Source organism: Pleurodeles waltl, chromosome 10, assembly GCF_031143425.1.
Source record: "Pleurodeles waltl isolate 20211129_DDA chromosome 10, aPleWal1.hap1.20221129, whole genome shotgun sequence".
Taxonomy (NCBI): domain Eukaryota; kingdom Metazoa; phylum Chordata; class Amphibia; order Caudata; family Salamandridae; genus Pleurodeles; species Pleurodeles waltl.
In genome coordinates, this window is record NC_090449.1 from 246,374,153 (window position 1) to 246,400,241 (window position 26,089).

General features: G+C 46.9%; 1 protein-coding gene across 4 annotated transcripts in view; it reads right to left on the minus strand.

Moving 5' to 3' along the window:
- Window positions 1-26,089, minus strand: part of USP42 (ubiquitin specific peptidase 42) — a 668,484-nt gene that overhangs the window by 408,300 nt on the left and 234,095 nt on the right. For all 4 annotated transcript variants that reach the window (XM_069210325.1, XM_069210321.1, XM_069210323.1 and 1 more), the window contains exon 9: window positions 22,834-22,945. In XM_069210325.1, coding sequence (XP_069066426.1) covers window positions 22,834-22,945 — 112 coding nt within the window. The remainder of the gene's footprint in view (window positions 1-22,833; window positions 22,946-26,089) is intronic.

The window sequence follows — 26,089 nt, forward strand, 5'->3', positions numbered from 1 at the left end:
TCTGTTGCTGCAGATACACATGTTGTGCATAGACTAGTAAGCAGTTATCTCCCCAAAAGCGGTGGCTCAGCCTGTAGGAGTGGAAGTAGTCTGAAACAAAGTTCTCAGTACGGCTTGACCTACTGTGGCCTGTTGTGCGGATAGCACGTCTACACAGTAGTGTTTAGTAAATGTGTGAGGCGTGGACCATGTGGCTGCCTTACATATTTCGTGCATTGGAATATTTCCTAGGAATGCCATGGTAGCGCCTTTTTTCCTGGTTGAGTGTGCCCTTGGTGTAATGGGCAGTTGTCTCTTTGCTTTAAGATAGCAGGTTTGGATGCATTTAACTATCCATCTGGCTATACCTTGTTTTGATATTGGGTTTCCTGTATGAGGTTTTTGAAATGCAATAAACAGTTGCTTTGTTTTCCTAACCTCCTTTGTTCTGTCGATGTAGTACATTAGTGCTCTTTTGACATCTAATGTATGTAGTGCCCTTTCAGCTACTGAGTCTGGCTGTGGGAAGAACACTGGTAACTCTACCGTTTGATTTAAGTGGAACGGTGAAATAACCTTTGGTAGGAATTTAGGATTGGTTCTTAGTACAACCTTATTTTTGTGTATTTGGATAAAAGGTTCTTGTATTGTAAATGCCTGAATTTCACTTACTCTTCTTAGAGATGTGATGGCAATGAGAAATGCAACTTTCCAGGTTAAGAATTGTATTTCACAAGAATGCATGGGTTCAAAAGGTGGCCCCATGAGTCTTGTCAAGACGATGTTAAGGTTCCACGAAGGAACTGGTGGTGTTCTTGGTGGTATTATTCTTCTTAGGCCCTCCATAAATGCTTTAATGACGGGTATCCTAAACAGTGAAGTTGAATGAGTAATCTGCAGATATGCAGATATTGCTGCAAGGTGTATTTTTATGGAAGAGAAGGCTAGATTTGACTTTTGTAAGTGTAGTAAGTATCCCACTACATCTTTTGGGGATGCGTGTAATGGATGAACTTGATTATTATGGCAGTAGCAAACAAACCTTTTCCATTTGCTTGCATAGCAGTGTCTAGTGGATGGCCTTCTAGCTTGTTTTATGACTTCCATACATTCTTGAGTGAGGTTTAAATGTCCGAATTCTAGGATTTCAGGAGCCAGATTGCTAGATTGAGCGATGCTGGGTTTGGATGCCTGATCTGCTGTTTGTGTTGTGTTAACAGATCTGGCCTGTTGGGTAACTTGACGTGTGGTACTACTGACAGGTCTAGTAGTGTTGTGTACCAAGGTTGTCTTGCCCGTGTTGGTGCTATTAATATGAGTTTGAGTTTGTTTTGACTCAATTTGTTTACTAGATATGGAAGGAGAGGGAGAGGGGGAAAAGTGTATGCAAATATCCCTGACCAGTTCATCCATAGGGCATTGCCTTGAGACTGTCTGTGTGGGTACCTGGATGCGAAGTCTCGGCATTTTGCGTTCTCCTTTGTGGCAAAAAGGTCTATTTGCGGTGTACCCCAAATTTTGAAGTAAGTGTTTAGGATTTGGGGGTGAATCTCCCATTCGTGGACCTGTTGGTGATCTCGAGAGAGATTGTCTGCTAGTTGATTTTGGATCCCTGGAATAAACTGTGCTATTAGGCGAATGTGGTTGTGAATTGCCCATTGCCATATCTTTTGTGCTAGGAGACATAGCTGTGTCGAGTGTGTTCCCCCTTGCTTGTTTAGGTAATACATTGTTGTCATGTTGTCTGTTTTGACAAGAACGTATTTGTGGGTTATGATGGGTTGAAATGCTTTTATGGCCAGGAATACTGCTAGTAATTCGAGGTGATTTATATGCAGTTTTGTTTGATGTACGTCCCATTGTCCTTGGATGCTGTGGTGATCGAGGTGTGTTCCCCACCCTGTCATGGAAGCATCTGTTGTTCTTACGTATTGTGGCACTGGGTCTTGGAACGGCCGCCCTTTGTTTAAATTTGTACTGTTCCACCATAGAAGCGAGATGTATGTTTGGCGGTCTATCAACACCAGATCTAGAAGGTGACCCTGTGCATGTGACCATTGTGATGCTAGGCACTGTTGTAAGGGCCTCATGTGCAGTCTTGCGTTTGGGACAATGGCTATGCATGAGGACATCATGCCTAGGAGTTTTAAAACCACTTTTGCCTGTGTTTTTAGTGTTGGATACATGGCCTGTATGACCTTGTGAAAATGTTGAACCCTTTGTGGACTCGGAGTGGCTAATCCTTTTGTTGTGTTGATTACCGCTCCTAAGTAGTGCTGTATTTTGCACGGCACAATGTTTGATTTTGTGTAGTTGAGGGAGAACCCGAGTTTGTAGAGGGTTTGTATGACATACTCTGTGTGTTGTGAACACTTTGTTAGCGAGTTGGTCTTGATTAGCCAATCGTCTAGATACGGGAATACGTGTATTTGCTGCCTTCTGATGTGTGCGGCTACTACTGCTAGGCATTTGGTAAACACCCTTGGTGCGGTTGTTATACCGAACGGTAAGACTTTGAATTGATAGTGTATTCCCTTGAATACAAACCTTAGGTATTTCCTGTGCGAAGGATGTATCGGTATGTGGAAATACGCGTCTGAGATCTAAGGTTGTCATGTAATCTTGTTGCTTTAGCAGTGGTAACACTTCTTGTAGCGTGACCATGTGAAAGTGGTCTGATTTGATGTAGGTGTTTAGTATTCTGAGATCTAAGATTGGCCTCAGTGTTTTGTCCTTTTTGGGTATTAGAAAATACAGTGAATAGACTCCTGTGTTTATTTCTGTACATGGTACCAGTTCTATTGCTTCTTTTTGCAGTAGTGCTTGAACTTCTATTTCTAGAAGGTCTAAATGCTGTTTTGACATTTTTTGTGTTTTGGGTGGGATATTTGGAGGGATCTGTAGAAATTCTATGCAATAACCATGTTGGATAATTGCTAAGACCCAAGTGTCTGTTGTTATATTCACCCATGATTGATAAAACTGACTTAGTCTTCCCCCCACTGGTGTTATGTGGAGGGGTTGAGTGACCTGTAAGTCACTGTTTGGTTGTTGGGGTTTTGGGGCTTTGAAATTTCCCCCGGATTCTCGGGAATTGTCCTCCTCTGTACTGGCCCCGAAAACCTCCCCTTTGGTACTGTCCCTGGTAGGTAGACGGTGTTGATTGTGAGGTGCTGGCTTGTGTGGCCTGACCCCGAAACCCTCCTCTGAATGTTGTTTTACGGAAGGTGCCGAAAGTGCCTCTGCTCTGCGGGAGTAGAGCGCGCCCATGGCCTTGGCTGTGTCAGTGTCCTTTTTCAGCTTCTCAATCGCCGTCTCAACCTCTGGTCCGAACAATTGTTGTTCGTTGAACGGCATATTGAGTACTGCTTGCTGTATTTCTGGCTTAAAGCCAGATGTGCGCAACCATGCGTGCCTTCTGATGGTAACTGCAGTGTTTATTGTTCTTGCAGCTGTGTCCGCTGCATCCATAGAGGAGCGTATTTGGTTATTGGAGATGTTTTGTCCCTCCTCAACCACTTGTTTTGCCCGCTTCTGAAATTCCTTGGGTAGATGCTCGATGAGATGCTGCATCTCATCCCAATGGGCTCTGTCATAGCGCGCTAGGAGCGCCTGAGAGTTGGCGATGCGCCACTGGCTGGCAGCTTGTACAGCGAATCTTTTCCCAGCTGCGTCGAATTTTCGGCTTTCCTTATCCGGGGGTGGTGCATTGCCCGATGTGTGTGAATTGGCTCGTTTGCGAGCTGCTCCTACCACAACTGAGTCTGGTGGCAGTTGAGAGGTGATAAAAGCAGGGTCTGTGGGAGGTGCTTTATATTTCTTCTCTACCCATGGAGTGATTGCTCTACTCTTGACGGGGTCTTTGAAGATTTGCTTCGCGTGCCTTAGCATTCCCGGAAGCATAGGCAGGCATTGGTAGTTGCTATGGGTGGAGGAGAGGGTGTTAAAAAGGAAGTCATCCTCGACAGGTTCTGTGTGTAACGACACGTTGTGGAATTCTGCTGCCCTAGCTACCACCTGCGCATACGCTGTGCTGTCCTCGGGTGGTGATGGCTTGGTAGGGTATGACTCTGGGCTATTGTCTGACACTGGTGCGTCGTATAGGTCCCAAACATCTTGGTCATCTTGGCTCATGGTGGTGTGAGCCGCTGAATGTGACGGAGTTTGTGCCGGTGATATTTGAGTTACAGGTGGAGGAGAGGGTGACGGAGTTGCTTTCTTTGGCACCTTTGCTTGTGGTGTTAGTTGTTCAGTTTGGAACTCTAGTCTCCTTTTTCTCTTGATTGGTGGAAGAGTGCTAATCTTCCCCGTTCCACTCTGGATGAAGATCCTCTTTTGTGTATGGTCTACATCAGTAGTCTGTAGCTCCTCTTCAAACCTGTGTTTACGCATTTGAGAGGACAATGAATGTTCCTCTGAATATGAGCCGGTAGTGGTTTCGGTTGCTGATTGTTTTGGCACCGAAACTGTGTCCTTTTTTGTTTTCGGCTCCGAGGCGAATCTCTTCTTTTTCGGAGTCGAGCCTTCTCGGCGTCGATCATCCTCGGTGCCGCTGTCTCTGCGTCGCGCAGCGTCGGCTCCGCCTTCTCGGCGTCGATCTTTTTCGGCAACACTTTCTCGGTCCGAGAATGTTGCGTGCCTGTGTCTCGACCCGAGTCGGACGATCTGGGCACCGGTTCGGCCTTTTTCGGTGCCGATAGACGGTCACCTTTATGGGTTGAGCCATGGCCAGTTGGCAGTGGCGTCCCCTGGGCCTTGTCTATTTTCTTGTGCTGTGTGCTTTTCGACGTCTTACTCACAGTTTCGTCGACGTCGAATTCATCTGAGTCCGTTTCATGGATGGAGAAGGCTTTCTCCTCTTCTCCTTGTTCCTCAAACTCTCAGTTTTCTGTCGGCGTGGACGCCATCTGTAGTCTTCTGGCTCGACTGTCACTGAGCGTTTTTCGGGACCGGAACGCACAACAGGCCTCACAAGTTTCTTCCTTGTGCTTGGGTGACAGGCACAAGTTACAGACCAAATGTTGGTCCGTATATGGATATTTATTGTGGCATTTAGGACAGAATGGGAACGGGGTCCGTTCCATCGGTGTCGATGTTACACGCGGTCGGGCCGACCAGGCCCCGACAGGGGATTGAAATTACCCCGAAGGGCTACCGGAGCTCTTCACGATTCGGTGTCGATTCTAACTATCCCGATCCAGAGCGAAACAATACCGACGTAATTTTTCGAAGTTTTGACTATCTTTCCGTCCCGAAACCCGGAGCGAAAAGGAACACGTCCGAACCCGAGGGCGGAAAAAAAACAATCTAAGATGGAGCCGACGCCCATGCGCAATGGAAGCAAAGAGGAGGAGTCCCTCGGTCTCGTGACTCGAAAGACTTCTTCGAAGAAAAACAACTTGTAACACTCCGACCCAACACCAGATGGCGGACTGTGCACAACATGTGTATCTGCAGCAACAGATGCCATCGAACATATGATTACGTACCCCACCACTCAAGCATCTGTTGACTGTTTTCTATTTGAGGAGACCTTGTGTTCAAACGTGGATCCTTGACGTAAAAAACAGAGGTGTTGTAACAGCTTAGCTATCTGTGAACAAACTTCAAACCTATGGAGGTTTACTGACTAGAGCAAGTTATTTGATGAATATGTCTTGGATCAGAAACTCCATACCTCAAAAGCAGACCATATCTTCATCCACAGCTCATTTCTGGAACACCCTGATTGTTTCTGTCAAAACTGTGTCATGCTTCAGAGGGAATTGAAAACATACTACAAAAATTAATGATTTGTTTCACTGAAAAATAGGATGTTAGCTTATATATGTGTGTGCACAGACTGTCCTGAAGGTTTGGTTCTTAAGTTAGTATTTTTTTTGTCAGTGATAATTATCAGATTAATATGCGCTGTATGTTTTATAGTGTTTTAAATATCCTGTTTCAGTAACTTGCTACATTACTTTTCTGCTATATACAACAGTACTTCTGTCTCCAGTCAAAGTTCACACTTCATAATAAAGTTCAAATAAAATCTGTCACAAGGTGCACGCCTTGGCAGAGATTGGTAAGCCCATTTTTGGCACATAAACTGGCGCTCTGAGTGGAAATAGATCAGGGGGCTTTTTAGAAATACTCAATAGGGCTCGCTGACAACATGCCGGCCTTGACGTGCCTAGCGTAGGGTGACCACCTGGCATTTAGGCAAATTCTGGACAGGACTCTAAAAAATTCAGGACAAAGGGTCAAAATTCAGGACAAAAATTCAGGACAAAGTGTTAAAATTCAGGACAAAAATTCAAGAACAAACGTCAGTTTTACAGACACGCAAGAGAGGCCATGCCTCACTATGTTGTCAGTGCATTTATTTACTGTTTTTTAACATAGCACTATTTATTCACTGTGGACCTTTTGTGATTGCCTCCTGGTGTGCTACATTCAGGTGTCACAATACGTCCTTGTTCAGTAGTAAATTAATGCCCTTCACAGCAAGGCCATCACCCCTACCTAAATCTACCCGATCTTTCCTGCAGAGAAAGTAACAGCAACATTTTGATTATGTTTCTGAACATTTCAAAAACCCTGGCAAACAGTTTGGGAAACATTAAGGTAATTAACCTTATGCTAGTTTAAAGAAATTGAACAAAAACATCTGGCTTACCCCAACCGCCCATGGACTTTCAACCTAATTTTTGTTTAAAGAGGCAGGGCAGATGGTGTGGGTGACAGTCTCACACCTAATGACAGGATATGATGTACCCATAACTTGTCTGTAGTCTCACTGCACTAGAGTGTATGTTTGGGACTCTACATTTATCTCAGAAATGGGAGCCCGGACTACCAAAGATAATAAAAGAGTAAGATGAACTCGCGATCAAATGGGAGATCCACGGCAAGTAATTCAAAGGGTTGTTGCTAACAACTGGATAAATAAAGAAGAGAAGAACAAGGTGGGACAATTCCTAAAATCAGACAAGATGGGTCCACCAAGACTATTTGAAAGTATTGGGTACCTGGGAAGTTGTCTGCACACAGGAGCGAACAGAAGGGGCACTGTCAAGTGGTTGAACAATCAACACCCATCCACCTTGGCAAACTCTTCTAGTGCAATGGTTAGCTGTTAGTGCTTGTGAAGGGTGAGCAGGGGCCAGACCCCTTGCAAGGTTGTGCAAGGCAATTGCCCGCTTAGTCCATGTCTTTATATGGTTTTGAAATTGAGCAAAAGCCAAACTAGAGATCTGGGTTATCCCTGAGTGTCAAGTACACATAGAATCTTCAAAATATTTGGGATGTAAATTGCACAAACAAATTTTACAAATTTTAAAATTTAATTAGTGTTTCTATAACATATGGCACTGCTTTCGCCTTCATACACAATTAGATCTCAGATTGAACTGGGAACCAGTTACCTTTTGATACCTAGTGATTAATATCTACCATTCTTACACTGATTTCCAGGAAGAAAATCTTGGCAGAGCGAACGGTCCCTCCAAGCCCAGTTTGCTCTTTGGTCTTTTCTTCTGCTTTCTGTAGAGGCCATGTGGCACTAGCGAAGATGGTGTGCTACCCCAATGATAGTATTATTTTGCAAACCTTCCCCTGCTCGTCCTTCATTCCTTCTTCAGACATGCAACACATCTGATTTGGTCGCCGCGGCGCCATCGGGAGCTCTTTCCACTCTAAAGCTAACTGTGACTGCGGGTAGATTAGATCTTATGGACGTAGAATGCTTTTATTCAACTGCAGATGTCCAATGGGTGGCTCACTGGCTTTCTGCCCACCTCCCTGCATGAGATGGGGTTTACCAGTAAAGACTTTTAAGGAAGGCTTGATGCACTGCTCATCGTTTCCTACTGACCATTCTATGGCTCACCATCCGGGGTTATCATGTATGGCTTTCTCTTGCCTTGCCAAAACCTGTAAACTCACTGACACGAAGAACCCCTATGCTCCTGCACTACCTTTGCTAAGCCTTCCCACTCGCCCAGGATGGCTGTGCTCAGAGCAACTCCATCAGTGGCATGTTGCAGGTGTCTTAAAATTGGGGACTTTGTTTCTGAACAGTGAGCTACTAAATTTCCATACCCTTGTGGCAGACTACAATCTTCACCCCGGTCAACTCCTTACTTACAACCACCTTAAATAATCATTAAATGCCCTATTTCATGTCTGCTACCTAGCACTAACCCTACAAGAGGTGTGCCAGAAGCTCTGTACCATAGGAAATGGTGGCAAACTGATAGAATGGGTGTACAGACCTATCCTGCAACATGGAAACCACTCCAGGTCTTCTTGTCATACTACCTGGGTGATTGATGTAGCCAAACGTCTGCAAGATATGGACTAAAATACTGGACTTTCCCCACAAAGTATCCCACAGCTGTCACTTTAAGTAAATTCATAGTGCTTCCTTGTGAATGCATTCTGCCCGTTGCTTGCCATTGGCCTTGTGGTTTGTAGCTCACAATTTGTTGCTTTCAATTTGATGGCTTTGTTTTAGGCTATGCAGCTTGAATTCGTCCCTTCCCTTGCCAAATCCTTATTTACAGTATCCTGCCGAGCGCTCCCTTTCTGTAAACGGGCCTGTAAATCTTGTTCTTATCTTATCATATTTGCTGTGCATTCAAAGAAGAAAATGACAAATGTCAGGCTCTGTCTTCGGTGGGAACTTAGTGTTTACTTTACTTTCTCCGACTTCAAAGTGAGAGGATTTATGCAACAATCTTGCTGGATACTGGGGTTAGGAAAGAGTTTTTTCTATCACATGACAACATTTAAATAGACTTCAGAATATATCAGAATTGCACCCTACTCTGTTTCACTCCACTTTACGCCACTCCATGCCACTGTTCTCTTCTCCATTCGGAACCACTCCACATTATGCCACTGCTCTCTATGCTACTTCACACTATGCCTCTCTACTCTACTCTGTACTACTCTACTCTAAGCCACCGCACTTTGCGCCTCTCTACACCACTGCGCTCTGCTCGTCTGCACGCCATACCACTCCAGTCTAGGTAACACCAATCTAATCTGCACAACTCCACTCTCTGCCACTCTGCAACGCTGCACTGTACGCCACTGCACTCTAAGCTAATACACTCTATGCTAATGCACTTTACTCTGTAACACTCAACTCTATGCCCCTGCACTCTACATCAATACACTGTACATCATTCTAATCTACTCTGCACCTCTGCACTCTATGCCACTGCACTCTACACTACTTTACTCTATGCCATCACACTCTATGCCACTTTATGCAACTCCACTCTAACCTGCACTTCTCCACTCTAAGCCACCTCACTCTACTGTGAAATAATCTACTTTATGCCACTGCACTCTGTGCCACTGCATTCTATGCCACTGCACTCTACCCTGCACCTCTCCCTCTATGCAACTGCACTCTACTCTGAAACAATCTATTCTACGCCACTGTACTCTATACCACTCTGACCACTGCACTCTACACCACTGCAAGCTGACACTCTGCAACACTGCTCTGGCCGCCACTATACTCTACACCACTCTGCCCTGTACTACTGCATTTTGCACCAATATACTCTATTCCACTGCATTCTATGCCACTGTACTCTGCCCAATGCCATTCTATGCAACTGCACTCTACACCAGTGCACTCTAAACAACTGCACTGCCCTTTACTCTGTACCACTGTATCCTATGCCACTGTTCTCTGTACCACTCTACACCACTGCACTGACACTCTACTCTGCAACTCTGCACTCTACACCACTCTACTCTATGCCACTGCACTCTAGGCACTATACTCTACACCACTCTACAATACTCCACTCTGCACCACTACATTCTATGCCACATGAGTCTACTCTGCACTATGACACTGCACCACTCTGCATTACTGCACTCTCTGCTACTCTATTGTATGCCACTCTACTCCACTGCACTCTATGTAACTCTACCCCATGCCACTCTATGCCACTGCACTCTGCGCCAATGCACTCTAAACAACTGCACTGTACGCCACTGCCCTCTACTCTGTACCACTGTACTCTACGCCACTGCTCTGTGCCACTCTACTCCACTCTACATCACTGCACTGACACTCTACTCTTCAGTGTTGCACTCTCCACCACCGTACTATACACCAATGTACTATGTACTACTGCATTCTAAGTCACTCTACTCTGCATCACTCCACTCTACAGTACTTTGCCCTACTCTACACTACACCACTGCACTCCATGCAATGTGAGTCTACTCTGCAATCTATGCCACTGCACCACTCTACACTACTGCTCTCTCTGCTACTCTATTGTATGCCACTCTACTCCACTGCACTCTATGCCACTCTACTCTGTCCCATGCCACTGCACTCTAAACCACTGCACTCTACGCTAACACACTCTAAACAACTGCACTGTACTCCACTGCACTGTACTTTGCACCACTGGGCTCTACGCCACTGCTCCTATGCTACTCTACCCCACTCCACACCACTATGCCACTAGCTTTAAGCCATGCTGAACAGCAGCTACTCTGGTGTATAACATGGCTAATGGCTAAAAACACATTAGCAAAGCCAATAACTCTTTCGTAGATGAGACCTATTGGCTTTGCCAATGTTTGTTAGTACTATGAGGTACCGAGGTACCTGAAAGAACTGTGAAAAATACAATTACATCATAATAATGGCTGCTACAAAATGTGCAAATACATTTCGGTTAAATTTTAAAAAAGTGCTTTGAATAATATACAGTTTATACCTAGTGATAAAAAAAATGTATAACACTCCATTAAAAACACACACTCCACAGCTCACCTTGGAACACCATTACAATACCTCTCTGAAAGAAATATCTTTGCCACCAGCAAACTTAAAGTGACTCCTTTTACTAAAGTCAATGCAGGTTTTCAAGCCCCTTTGTATTTGCAGATTTACCAGTTGCCCACATTTGCATGTCTTTAGGGAAGGAGACACCCTGGCAAGAAGGCCTTTTCTTATCTGTCCGCCCCTCCCTCCCTCAGAGCACAGGAGACCGCCTGCCTTCCAGCCCAGCTGGGGAAACTCCTCTGGCCGTAATTTCGCCCTGCCTCCGTTGCCCTTTAGGTGAAAGGCTAGAATTACGGACAAATGCTGTCCGTGAAGACTTTCATCACGGACAACGGACAGCAGGGTGAAATTACGGACAGTCCGTGAAATTTACGGACGGGTGGTCACCCTAGCCTAGCGAAAGCTCCAGCAAAGCCCACTGTTACCCTGCTGCAATCCTGTTCATCAATTTCCCATTCGCCACGCAAATGTATACACCTGCCGGATCTGAGACAACCCGCGAGTGGATGCGGTGCTCCTGGAGTGCCTTAGACGACCTGGCACGGTGCACCCGAAGGGAGGACATCCTGGAAAGGGACCTGGTAAAATGGCACTGGCCATAGCCGTGACAAACAGCTGAGACGGGGCATACTCCAAGGCTGACACGCAACTCCCTAAAAGGGGGTCGGTGTGCATTCGCTTGCCTGGACGACCCTGCACTCTGCTCTCTGTGTAGCGATCAACTCCTGAGGGCCCTGCAGACTAGCTGCGGCTTGCACCAAAAGAAACGCTGCAGAGACAGGGCCCGAGCCTACGGAAGTCGGAAAGCATAGAAGGCGCAATCCTGCAGGGCTGCGGTCAAGAGCCTGCGTGCCTCTACCTGGTGACTGTTGACCTGAGGAAGTCTCTTTGGGTGGCTGCGGACCTGGACTGAGCAGCGGCAGTTGCTGAGCATCGGAGAAGGGCAGACAAGCGCTGCATGGCAGGACAAGAGGTGCAAGGGAATCGGTGAACTTCTGGTACCGGGGGAACCTGCTCCAGGGCTGACGCAGGGAGGCTCTGCAGAGCGACTGAGTGATGAGGGACGGTGCCGCTGCACTCACAACAACGGGACTTTCCTCCAGAGGTGCTGACGGTGCGGGAGACCTCGGTCACAGTCTCTCCACACCAGCTACAGAGGCCACCTGTGAGTGGAGAGCTGCCCTGACTGACATGGAGAACTGCATTTGCCTCGCTCCACCCTCTGAGAAGACGTGCCACTGAGCTGTGCCGCAGGTTAGATGTCCAGCTATCAGTGGGAACTGTGGTCTCATGTCAAGGTCCCTACCCCCTCGCTTCGCCTTGTGTCACCTTAACAGAGTGCCGTATACCACCCATCTTTCAGAACAGGCGTGGGGCAGAACGTGAGTGAGGCCTCCATCCCCGTAATGCTCTCCTTGAGGGGTCTAACTGGGCGAGCCGAGACCTTACTTCTCTGGTACCAGAGTGAACTGACTGACGCAGCAGGGGTATCCGGCCTCTTTTCTCCAACTAACGAAGACAGTCGCTTTGTGGGACAACCGAGATCGCTTCCACCCCCATAACTGCACAATGGCCAAAGACAAAGACCCAAAGCCCTCCAGACAGGCGAAAAGCAAGTACACCAAGACATTAGAGGCCCAGACGGCTAATGAGACAGCCATTCTGATGCCAGATAACGTAGCCTTAGTGTCAGCTATTTAACAAACTAGGAAAGGCCTGGAAACGAATGTCGGCAAGGTGGTCGGTATAGATCTCCCTGCTGTGTCAAGACCTCCGAAAAGTCTATGAAAGAATGACTGCAGCTGAAGAGAGGATGTTAGAGGTTGATGATGTGACATGACCTCCTGTAGGAAGATGGCTCCCTGTTGCAGTTACCCCCCAATTTTTGCCGGATATTGATGCTGACTTGACTGAGAAGTGTGCTGGGACCCTGCTAACCAGGCCCCAGCACCAGTGTTCTTTCACTAAAAAATATACCATTGTTCCCCAATTGGCACATCCTTGGCACACAGATAAGTCCCTTCTAAATGGTACCAGTGGTACCAAGGGCCCTGTGACCAAGGAAGGTCCCTAAGGGCTACAACAAATGTTGTGCAACCCCAAGGGACCCCTCACCTAACACATGCACACTGTCATTGTAGATTGTGTGTGTTGGTGGGGAGAAAAAGGCAAAGTCAACATGGCATCCCCCTCAGGATGCCATGCCCACAAAATACTGCCTGTGTCATAGGTCTATAGCAGGCCTTACAGCCCTAAGGCAGAGTGCACTATACCACAGGTGAGGGCATAGCTTCATGAGCAATATGCCCCTACAGTGTCTAAGTCTATTCTTAGACATTTTTAAGTACAGTGTGGCCATATTAAGTATATGGTCTGAGAGTTTGTCATACACAAACTCTTTAGTTCCATAATGGCTACACTGGGTACTGGGAAGTTTGGTATCAAACTTCTCAGAATAATAAACCCACCCTGATGCCAGTGTTGGATTTATTACAAAATGCACACAGAAGGCATCTTAAAAGATGCCCCCTGTATTTTATCCAATCCTTCAGTGCAGGACTGACTGGTCAGTGCCAGCCTGCCACTGAGACGAGTTTCTGCCCCCCTGGGGTGAGAGCCTTTGTGCTGAGGACAGAAAAAAAGCCTGCACTGGGTGGAGGTGCTTCTCACCTCCCCACTGCAGGAACTGTAACACCTGGCAGTGAGCCTCAAAGGCTCATGCCTTTTGTTACAGCACCCTAGGGCATCCCAGCTAGTGGAGATGCCGGCCCATCTGGACACAGCCCCCACTTTTGGCAGCAAGTCCAGAGGAGATAATGAGAAAAACAAGGAGGAGTCACCCACCAGTCAGGACAGCCCCTAAGGTGCTCAGAGCTGAGGTGACCTCTGCCTTTAGAAATCGTTCACCATAGTTTTGGAGGATCCCCCCAGTAGGATTAGGGATGTTCCCACATCCCCTCAGGGAGGAGGCACAAAGAGGGTGTAGCCATCCTTTAGGACAGCAGCCACTGGCTACTGCCCTCTGACCTAAACACACCCTGAAATCCAGGAAATCAGATTCCTGCAACCTGAAGAAACAAGAAGGACTGCTGACCTACAAACCTGCAGAGAAGACAGAAGACAACAAATGCTTTGACCCAGCCCTACCGGCCTGTCGCCTGACTCGAAAACCTGCAACCAGCGAAGCATCCGACAGGGACCAGCAACCTCTGAAGCCTCAGTGGACTGCCCTGGACTAAAGGAACAAGAAACTCTCGTGAGCCGTGGCTCTGCTCAAAACCAGCAACTTCTTTGCAACAAAGAAGCAATCTTCAAAGACTGCATGTTTCCCGCCGGAAGCGTGAGACTTCACACTGCACCAGACGCCCCCGGCTCGAGAACCAGAGAACAAACACCACAGGGAGGACTCCCCGGTGACTGCGAGCCCGTGAGTAGCCAGAGATGACCCCCTAAACCTCCACAGCGACGCCTGCAGAGAGAATCCAGAGGCTCCCCCTGACCGCAACTGCCTGTAACAAGGGACCCGATGCCTGGAACCAGCACTGCACCCGCAGCCCCCAGGACCTGAAGGAACCGAACCTCATTGCAGGAGTGACCCCCAGGAGACCCTCTGCCTAGCCCAGGTGGTGGCTGTCCCGAGAAGCCCCCGTGCCTGCCTGCACCGCAAGAGTGATCCCCGGGTCCCTTCATTGATTCCTATCTGAAACCCGACGCCTGCTTTGCACACTGCACCCAGCCGACCCTGTGCCGCTGAGGCTGTGTTTTGTGTGTCTACTTGTGTCCCCCCAGTGTTCTACAATACCCCTCTGGTCTGCCCCCGAGGACGCGGGTACTTACCTGCTGGCAGACTGGAACAAGAGCACCCCTGTTCTCCATAGGCGCCTATGTGTTTTGGGCACCTCTTTGACCTCTGCACCTGACCGGCCTTGAGCTGCTGGTGTGGTAACTTTGGGGTTGCCTTGAACCCCCAACAGTGGGCTGCCTATGCCCCAGAACTGAGACTTGTAAGTGTTTTACTTACCTCACAAACTAACCTTTACTTACCTCCCCCAGGAACTGCTGATTTTTGCACTGTGTCCACTTTGAAAATAGCTTATTGCCATTTTAACAAAGACTGTATATGGTATTGCTTTCATTCAAAGTTCCTAAGTTACCTATGAGAAGTACCTTGTATTGTATGTGTTTACTTCAAATCTTGAAACTGTGGTTCGTAAAATAAATTATGAAAATATATTTTTCAATATAAAATCCTATTGGCCTGGAGTCAGTCTTTGAGTGTATGTTCCTCATTTATTGCCTGTGTGTGTACAACAAATGCTTAACACTACCCTCTGATAAACCTACTGCACGCCCACACTACCACAAAACAGAGCATTAGAATTATCGACTTTTGCCACTATCCTACCTCTAAGGGGAACCCTTGGACTGTGCACACTATTTCTCACTTTGAAATAGTATATACAGAGCCAATTTCCTACACCTCCCCTGGAGAGTAGACGATGCTGAAAATACAGCACAGCGCAATAATCTCAGGTTTCTAGGTTTCCCTAAGGGAGCTGAAGGAACACAAGCTCCTGCTTTCTTAGAAACCTGGCTCCGTTTCCCCCTTCCGCCTGCCAATTTCTCAACATGTTTTGTGATAGAGAGATCCCACAAAGCGTTGGCACCGAAACATCCATTCAGAGCTACCCAAAGAGCCCTCATAGTGCACTTTCCGCACTACCATGATACAGACGCTACTTTTAGAAAAGAGTAGCACCAGGGAATCCTCAATTTTCACTCATCTATGGCACGGATTTCCCTGGACTATTCCTGTGAAGTGCAAAAACAGTGCCATCCTTCAACGCAGTCAAAGTTAAACTCCGTGCAACAAAACTAAGTTACATGCTCCTTTTCCCTGCGAAACTGAAAGTGATTCTGCAAGACAATGCGCTCCTTTTTGATACACCAGAGGAGGCATGGAGATGGGTGGAGGAGCGTCCCTATCTGTCACATGGTTGGTCGACCGAAGTTGGATCGCAGGAACATGGCCTTAGGGTGTCCAGACTTAAAATTGAGACCCCTGGGCGAAAGCGGGGAATGCGCTTGAGTAGTGACTGCAACAGATCCAGTGGAATAGCTCATACAAAGGACGTCCTGGTAAACCGCTCCTCGAAATTGGAGTCAGAGAGGATGCAAGTACTGTCCCCTCAACATAATTAACACTCTGCAAAGAGGCACCCTTCACGGATGGAGAAGAGTGGGACAGACCATGATGAAAGGAGCCCCTCACCAGAGGAATATCCGGCGGGTCACGAATAACAATGTAGCATAGATCTCAGTAAAGGGACGGATGGGGACTCCGAGCACTGATATGCTGTCCTTACAGAACTCGACTTCTCTCTCATCCTTAGGGCTGCTGTATGGCTCTGGGCATGGATAGCCTGGAGAAGTGCACTCCCCCTTTCTTTTCTCTTCTCTTCTCTCTCTCTCACTCCCTCCCTCCCTCCTTCCCTCACCCCCTTGCTCTCTTGTCCTTCTCCTCCCTCCTATCCCGTCCCCCTCAGTCCCACTCCCCCCTTTGTTCTGCCCCATTCCTCACCTCTTTCCTTACTCCCATTTTCCCTAGATAGTTTTATAGGTAGAGTGCGTATGTATAGTGCGGCTGTCGCCGCATTCTCCTACTGTTGGAAGTCTGAGGTGGAGTGATACTAGGAACTAATTGCCAGATTGTTGATTTTCAGTTCTGAGGGGTGATTGCTGTTGAGTGAACCCTTTCCTAGGGTTTAGTTACGAGTTTGTAATTTTCTATAGTTGGGGTAGGGTGGGCTACAGACCCTCAGGCCTGATCCAGTGACACGATGGCTATAGAATCCATGTGGCCACGGATGAGCGGGAGAGGAGGGGGTGTGGAGAGGGGATTGGGATGGGACTGTTATGTTCTGTTTTGCTCGATTGCAGTTTGTTCAGGATTTTGTATAAGACAATGAGGTGCAGATACTACGTTAAATTGTGGGCCCAGTTCACCAACATGGGACAAAGTACTGCAACATCGGGTTACCAATGGCGACGTTTAACTCTACTGGTGGAACACGTTTCGTTCTTACATGGAATGTGAATGGCCTAGGGGAACACAGTGAAGAGAGGACTAGTGACCGCTTTATTAGACAAGAATAATCAGATGTCGTCCTCTTACAGAAAACTCATCTTCGAGGAACCCGCTGCCACTTTGTAGCAAGGAGAGCTTACACGCTGCTAGTGCATGCTGAATTTACCTCCGGGGCGAGGGGTGTAGCAATCCTTGTTCGAAAGACACCTCCCTTCGGGGTCCACAGAACATGGATAGATCCTAACGGGACATATGCAGTGGTGCAGGGTCTGTGTGGCAGGGAAGACGTCAGTATCACAAGTGTCTATGCACTCCCGTCTACAACAGCGCACATTGCAAGCTGTGACGGACATCCTTCTAGAAAAAGACTCCTCTCTAGATATAATCAGGGGAGGCTTTAATGATGTTTTGATGAGCACATTAGATAAGTCAGGTAGATCACGCATGAAGGAGTCGTGCAGGACCACGCCACGTAGACGTTTTGTTGATTTGCTGGGTCTGACTGATCTATGGAGGCGCTTACACTCGAATGGACAAAGATACTCCTACTACTCAAAGGTTCATAGTGTTTTCAAGACTGTTCTATGCATTCACCCTCGTTTGAGAAGTGGAGGTAGTACAGGGTGATGAATACTTGGCACAAGGACTGCCAGGTGAAGGTAACGATCAGACAGCGATGCAAGAATAGGGGGGCTGGTTGGAGACTGAATTCTTGGGAGTTCCGAGGTGAGATGATTCTGAAAAAAATCACGACTGAGACAAAACTATTTCCTAGAAAACAAAGATATGGTGGGCTCGGCGGTGGTGCTGTGGGAAGCCTATAAGGCGGTGATAACTCGTAGGGCACAAGATGCTATTGCCTACAAGAAAAAGAAAGGGATTGATGAAATGCAAGACAGAGGACAGACTGACATGTCTGGAAGCAGAGAGTACGAACTCGCCCTCCCCTATAATCCTCAGACAGCTAGAGGCTTTAATAACCAAATATAAAGAGGAGGCCACTAAAGAGGTGAGAACTCACCAGTTAGCAGTACAGCATTGCCTATACGACACGAGTGACAAGGCAGGGAATTTGCTCGCATTGCTGGGACGCGGGAACTGGAGGCGAGATGGGTGACTCCGATAGAAGGAGAGGGAGGTGCTGCTCTGTGTGTGACTGCCAAGGAGATGATAGATGAATTTGCCTGCGTTTATGAGGCTCTTTGTAGAGAACGTCCCCGGGTAAAGGAGCACCAAGTAGAGGAATATCTAGACACTATTTCCCTCGTGGCGTTACCGGCAGAAGATAAGGATTCTTTAGACGAACAGATAAACCTCATGGAAGTGAAAGCTGCGGTTGTGCACCTTGCCACAGGAAAGACCCCGGGCACTAACAGCCTTCCTGCAGAATATTTCAAGAAGCAGAGTAATTTGGAGCTTCTCTGTGCCGCCTGAGCAACCACTGAGTCTGGATGAGGGTGACCAGTTAGACATGCTGGGACATCCTCCGGTGCTTTATATTTTTTGTTTAGCCGGGGAAGCATCGCCGTGACCGTAGCAGGGTTGTGCATAACTTTCAACCCCTCTTCTCATAAGAAGTTGACTAATGGTATAGAGCGCACAGATTTCTGGAACAGCTCTTTAAAATCATATAGGAAGCAATCCGTTTGCTTGGACGGCATTGGCAGAGCAAACCGTTTAGCCGCTCTCTCCAGGAGATTATGGAACCCCCCCCCCGATGTCATCTGGAGGGGAATCCACCTTCGGCTGAGAAGGAGGAGGAGGAATAATATCTTTGTCCCACTCCGACTGAGTGTCAAGGAGCTCCCCTTCTTCTTGATCACCTTCTGAAACATCAGTGTCCTGCGGTATGGTCATATCCGGCATGGCCACATTCGCTAGTGGCAAAGAGGTTGGCCTCTGACGTGGAGTGGTAACCCCTGAAATGGGCGACTGAGGAGATTGCTGTCCTTGAGGAGGAAAACGCTTACTGTAGTCAGCCAGCATTTCTCTTAGATCAGAAAGCAAAGAGCTTGGTATGTATGCCTCCTCCTGATATGGTTGATCCCCTCCATAGTACTGCGGGTCATAGGTCTCGCCATACTCATCATCGTCCTCTTGACATTTAATTGTGAGGGGCTATGTGCTGTTCCAAATGGACCCTCTACGTCTGACTCTCCATCCTCCTCCAGCAGGTGGACTGGCATGAAAGGGGTTACATTACTAGGTGAGGTAGGCTTTGGGGTAAGTAAGTTTTGCCTGGTTTTTGTGCTGTTTTTTCCTCGTTGACGGCGCAAATATAGCCTTCATCGACGGTGGAGTCGTCGTCAACAAACGCATAGAGATCTTAATCGTCGACAGCCTTACTGAAGAGTCTACCGTCGACGAGGCCGTCGATGATGGCAATGCAAACACCACTGTCACTGCCGTCGATTATGATGAGGTGTAGATCCTCGTAGATGATGACGTCGTCGACATTGTTCTGGCCGACGGTGGGACACGTGTCGACGATGTCGTCAAAACTGCTGTTGGTACTAAAACGGTGGAAGTCGTCGTCGACTACGCTTAAAAAACACTGAACACACCCTCGTCAACAATGAATCCGTCGTCGACTGTACAGTCTTCGCCCCAGGAGCAGATGAGGGCCTTTTGAAAGGCACAGATGGCGGTACAGAAGATTACTTTTTGTGCCTTTCAGAGTTGCTGGCATGACCTCTTTCCCCTTTCTTGGAGGATCTATGAGGTGAAGTAGAAGGGCTGTGGCCCTTGTAAGACCCTGAGGTGGTCTTTTTGTGGGCTTTTCTTGATTGCTCCGAAGGAGATCTTGTATGTGATCTAGCCCTTTTTGGACAATGTTGAGTCATCACTATCTGAATCAGAGACTGGATTATCTCCGGACTAACGTTTTTGCAGCCATATCAACAATCTGCCTTCTCTATCCTTTTGAGTTTTAGAAGAATAGGTATGAAAAACCTTACAGTCCTTGGCTGAGTGGTCTGGATAGAGGCAGTATACGCAATCCTGATGAGGGCCTTCAGAGTGTAGTCTCTTTTTACCACAGGTCTTGCAAGCTCTGAATAAACCCTTCTTCTCCTTGTCAACATGCTGTAGAGGCCTTACCCACAATCAGTCAAAACAAGTTTAGCAGAGAAAAAAACAGCTTAAAGCTAATCCAAAAGTGTGAAGAAAGAGCAGAGCTCTGAGGAGACTCCCTAGCACGACATTTGGTAGAAAATCTGAGGTACTGGAGCTTCTCTCAGAAGGGTTCTAGAGGGTGGTGTTGTCTCATTGGTGGATGCTCAAGTTTGGCCCTTTTTCTTAAAATGACTCTGATAGACTTAAATTAAGAGGCCTGGGGCCCTTAGATTATATCTATTTCAACACTACTTAATTAAATATTCCGGGGGCTCCCATCTCGACGATGGGGAATGATTCAAGCATGTGAATCTATGAAAGTTCCAATACTGGAGTAACCACAATAGTGGTCATCCATAAAACTCGAAAACCCCCAACAGAATTTGGATCGTACCTCCCCATCTCATTGCTGAACGTTGAAACTAAAGTCCTCACCACCATACTTGCCACCAGACTTTTGAGAGTCGTCTCCTACCTCTCATTCAGCTGGACCATTCGGGGTTTAAGCCAAATCACTCCACCAGAGGTAACCTCCGACGACTCCATAACTGAATGAAGACCGTGGAGTTCCGCCCAGATTCCCATGAATTTGGGTAATTTTTGCCATGGGGGAGCTGCTGTATAGAGAACGTCATTCAGCAGTATGAGTTAACGGAGTGATGTTGAATGAATGAATTATCCGAAGAAGCACCCATCAGCACCCCTTCTATTTCCACTCACGCTGGAACCCTTGGCCGGTCACATCTGTGATAACCTGTTGATACGAGGATTTCAGGCCTTAGACTCTGCCTTTGCAGAGGAGAAGATATCATTGTATGTGGATGATATCCTTCTCTATATGTCCCATTCACACACTTCTCTGCCAGCCATGTTTTGGGCCTTTGACACTTATGCTCAGCATTCCGGTTATACCTTAAACTGGGCAAAATCAGTCCTCTATCATAATCATCTGACAGAGGCTGAGCGGTCTGTGTTGAAAGACATTACCGTCCGATAGCGAATATCCCATAAGGCATTCCAATATTTCAGCATTTACGTGACATGTAATGCTGAGTGTAGTATTAGCCGCAATGTTGGCAAAATACTGTCAGACTTCCCAGTGGATGCTGAGGGTTGAAAACACTCCCTCTTACAATCATGGGTAGAGCCGCTATGTTCAAGATGGTTACCCTCTCCAAGTTTCTTTATGCCCTGAAGAACTGATATTACAAATTGCCTAATGAGCACTTCCTAAAAATAGACAGGGAACTATGATGGTTCCTCTGGCAAGAAAAGCATCCTTTAATAAGCGTACAGGCATTACAGGGAAACTGCTACTATGGAGGTGTTGCTCTTTCTGAACTCAGAGCTTACTACAGGGCGTCTATGACTGGAGTCATGCACATGGGACCCCATGCTACTTACACGTTGTAATGAACAAAATTTCAATCCAGATCCTACCTTCACTATCTATACTGAGGAGGAGTGAGACACCTCCTGCCCACAACCCAGGTGGTGATCGGAATATGACAGAGCGTCTAAACGCATTGGCTGGGTGGGTAAAATCACAAGAGAGACCCCTTTGTGGACAGAAAATCTGCTTAAAGAGATCGCAATTTATAGACTGGGACACCATAGGAATTTCAGGTGAGAGACCTATTCAAAGAGGGGGAATGGATGGCCTTCTATACTCTGCAGCAGGAGTATCAACTCCTTGATACGCAACACTTCAGATATCTCCAACTCCAACATGCATGGAGAGCAGAATCTATACCAACTGACTTGCGGAGTATTCGCCCCTGGAAAGCAAATTAATGATGGGGAAATACCGGGGAAATCAGTCTCATCCACACATAAAACACTTAATATAATACCACGCCTGACAACCTTACAAAGTTGAGATCTACCTGGGAAGCAGCGGTAGGCAAATTAGACAATATAGATTGGGAGGTGGCTCTTATGTTCCCTAGACAGGTTGGAATGAAGACCCGATTACGTCTCATTAACTTAAGATACTGCACTGCATCTACTATGACTGAATGCACCTCTATGCTATAGGTCGGTCGTCTTGTCCTGACTGCCTGAGATGTGGGAGCACAGCGGAGGATATTTCCACACATTCTGGTCTTGCCCGGTATTATGTCCTTATTGGAGAATCCTGTTAACTGAGTTGGGGGATATACTTGAGACTGTATTGCTAGAAGACCCGTAATGCATCATTCTGGGGGTCCACTGTGATATAGACCTCCATCATAGGCAACTGACACTTTGTAACCTGGTCCTGCGGATAGCGAAAAGAGACACTGCTGGACAATGGGGGGGCCCTGGAGCCCCCAATGATATCTGAATGGAAGGGAGGGATGGATAGGTGTATGGCGGCAGAGAGGGTGGTATATAAGAGCAGAGGTTGTCAATGTAAATGTTGTTCAATATGGGGTCCTTAGATTACATATTATGAACTTGAAAACGAATAAGCATAACCCATAATGGACTTAACCAGTGAAGCTGCTGCTGTGTCTTTGGGTTTCTGGCCCGCAACAGAAATGCAACTCCCTTTAATACATTTTCTATTGATGATGCTGAGTCATGTGATATTAGTTAATGTATCTTGCACACCCTCGTCATCGTCTTCTTCATATATTCTATCGATGTATGACAGTGGTTCGTTGTTTTGTATTGATAAAAAAAAAAAAAAGAGAAATACTCAATAGAAGTCATCCATCCCCCACCCGCCCCGTACGAATGTACAATTTTCTTAGAATAGCTGAACACATTTCACAAAATGACTTTAGATATATCCATGATATAATCAAAAAATCGAAATATTAACAATCACATTTGCACTTTTTCAGTTTAATACCTTTGTAATTTTCCCACCACTGAAATTTGCAAACCTCTTCAAGGATAAAGTAAGAACATTGGAAGATCGATGTATACTAAATCTCTTAGAAGCAGGGACCATTTTTTTACACCTGAAAATACAAGGGATAAAAAAAGAAAAATTAGAAAAGGGAACTCAAGCCAGTCAAAAGTTCAGCACATTTTTCAAATCTTATATTTCTTGTCTGGTCTACATCTATGGTGTTCTCCATGAAGCAGACTCCGCTATACCAAACAACTACACCTAAAATAATTGGTTACAAATATATCTAATTTTGGTTCTGGATTCTTGCCAATTGCATGTCTTCGAAAGGATGTCAGTCACAAGAACTGTTGTGACCCCACCCTTGATCCACACTGGTTCCATGTCAGATTATTTTCTGCTCAGCAGGCAAGTAACATAAGGAAAGTGCAGTGTAGAAAAAGGTGTATTGTGCATATTAAAGGGAGTAAAAGGACATTGAAAACATCAAAGACTACACACTACAGGCAGATAGTTAAAAGGAAATCAACATTTTTGTTTGTAGAATGTGTGGCTGTACATACACAAGCACTGCACAGACTTTAACCTGATAGGTGCGGGCGTCGGCCACTGGCCGACGCCCACACACCCTCCCTGGTGCGGGTCACGACCAGTGGCCGACACCAGGAAGGGTATCAATAAATCCTCGGGTGCGTCGCACCCGAGGATTTTTTTTTTTTTTAAACCCCCCCCGGGAGACACGGAAGCTTCCGTGTCTCCCCCCGCCCCTTTGTGACGTCAGCGCGCCTCGCGGCGCGCTGACGTTGCAAAGGTGTTTTCCCCATCAAAGCAGGAAGCAGCCTTGCGGCCGCTTCCTGCTTTAATGGGGAAAACGGCCTTTCTCACGTTCGGGAAGGCCTCGTAAGAAAGGGGAGTGTCTCCCCTTTCTTACGAGGCCTTCCTGAAAGTGTTTCCTGGCCCCCGATCGCAGCACAGCTGCGATCGGGGGCCAGGAAACACTTTCAGGAAGGCCTCGTAAGAAAGGGGAGACACTCCCCTTTCTTACGAGGCCTTCTCGAAGTGTTTCCTGGCCCCCGATCGCAGCACAGCTGCGATCGGGGGCCAGGAAACACCACTAGACGCCAGGGATTTCACTTTGGGGGGGCGGCCCCCTCGGAAAACGGGCCGCCCCCCCCCCCCCGGGGGCATAATTAATAAAAATAAAAAAAGGTAGGTGCCCCCTGGGGGGGGGGGGGGGGAGGGGGGCGCGATCGCGCCCCCCTCCCCCCCCCCGGGGATTGTTTTTTTTTTTTTTTTTAAATAATGAAAAAAAAAAAAAAAATGACAGGGGGTCGCCCGTCGGCAGGGTGACCCCCTGTGGGGGCAATTTTTTTTTTTAGATGTTGTAGGGTTTCCCTGGGGGCCATTTTGGCCCCCAAGGAAACTATACAACAACTAAAAAAAATAGATCTATATATAGATCTATATTTATATATCTATGTAGATAGATATATCTATGTACATGGATATATCTATAGATATGCATAGAAAAAACACCAAGGCACATCCCAAGAAGCTGTAATGTTCAGTTTGATTCCTCGTATTGTCTTTGAATAAGAACAATGGCCTGTGGCCTAAGCTGACATCTTTGAACCAGAATTGAAGATGGAAACATGAATCCTTGTTCAAGTGTACAAGTCCAAATAATATATAACAGCCGTGGACAGCAGTCCAAATGGTATACAAACAGCCGACACGTGTTTCGTCTGGATAGACTTTATCAAGGCTATAGTAAGGACAATATCTCGAAATTCCAAATTGTTAGAAACAAATTAATGTCGTATATGATGAAAAAACGATTGAAGAAGGTAAAATACGAGGACCATGATAAGCCCAAATGACGGCTAAAATAGCCTAGCCAGGAGGTTCAGTCAGTTGCGTCCATCGCCGTCAAACGGGCTTATTTGGGCTTATCATGGTCCTCGTATTTTACCTTCTTCAATCGTTTTTTCATCATATACGACATTAATTTGTTTCTAACAATTTGGAATTTCGAGATATTGTCCTTACTATAGCCTTGATAAAGTCTATCCAGACGAAACACGTGTCGGCTGTTTGTATACCATTTGGACTGCTGTCCACGGCTGTTATATATTATTTGGACTTGTACACTTGAACAAGGATTCATGTTTCCATCTTCGATTCTGGTTCCAAGATGTCAGCTTAGGCCACAGGCCATTGTTCTTATTCAAAGACAATACGAGGAATAAAACTGAACATTACAGCTTCTTGGGATGTGCCTTGGTGTTTTTTCTATGCACATTACAACTGTAACCCGATCGGGGTGACAGTTTACGCACTCTGTGGCTGGGTGCATACCTCTTTGAGCACTCCCCCCATCGTTTTACGTCATCATGGACCTTGCAAATGAACAATAGCTTATATTTGGAAAGTGCGCTCTCTCCTGCACACAGTCACTTTTTGCCTATATATATCTATAGATATATCTATGTACATAGATATATATATATATATATAGAGGTAGATCTATATATACCAAAGAGATTTATAAAGTGTGCTACTCACCTGTGAGGGTCTCAAGGCGCTTGGGGGGGGGCGGGGGGAGGGAAAGGGGCTGGGAGGTTCACTGTTCGAAAAGCCAGGTTTTGAGGCCCTTCCTGAAAAGAAGTAGGTTTTGGGTCTTGCGAAGGTGGGTTGTGAGGGCGTTCCAGGTTTTGGGTGCAAGGTAGGAGAAGGATCTGCCCCCGGTGGTGGTGTGTTTGATGCGGGGGACAGAGGCGAGAGAGAGGTCAGCTGAGCGGACGTTTCGTGTGGGGGTGTGGAAGGTGACTCTCGTTGAGGTAGGCAGGGCCTGTGTTGTGGAGTGATTTGTGTGCGAGGATGAGGATCTTGAAGGTGATCCTTTTGTCAATGGGGAGCCAGTGGAGGGATTGGAGGTGTGGAGAGATGTGTTCGTGTCGGCGGAGGTCGAGGATGAGTCGTGCTGCTGAGTTCTAGATGCGTGTAGTTTGCGCTTGAGTTTTAGAGTGGTGCCGGCGTAGAGGGCGTTTCCGTAATCAAGCCTGCTGCTGATGTGTGCGTGAGTGACAGTTTTTCTGGTCTCTGTGGGGATCCATTTGAATGTTTTTCAGTATACGGAGTGTGTTGAAGCATGAGGAGGTGAGAGCGTTGATTTGTTGGGTCATCGAGAGGGAGGAGTCTAGGATGATGCTGAGGTTGCGTGCGTGGTTGGCGGGGGTGGGTGCAGGGCCTA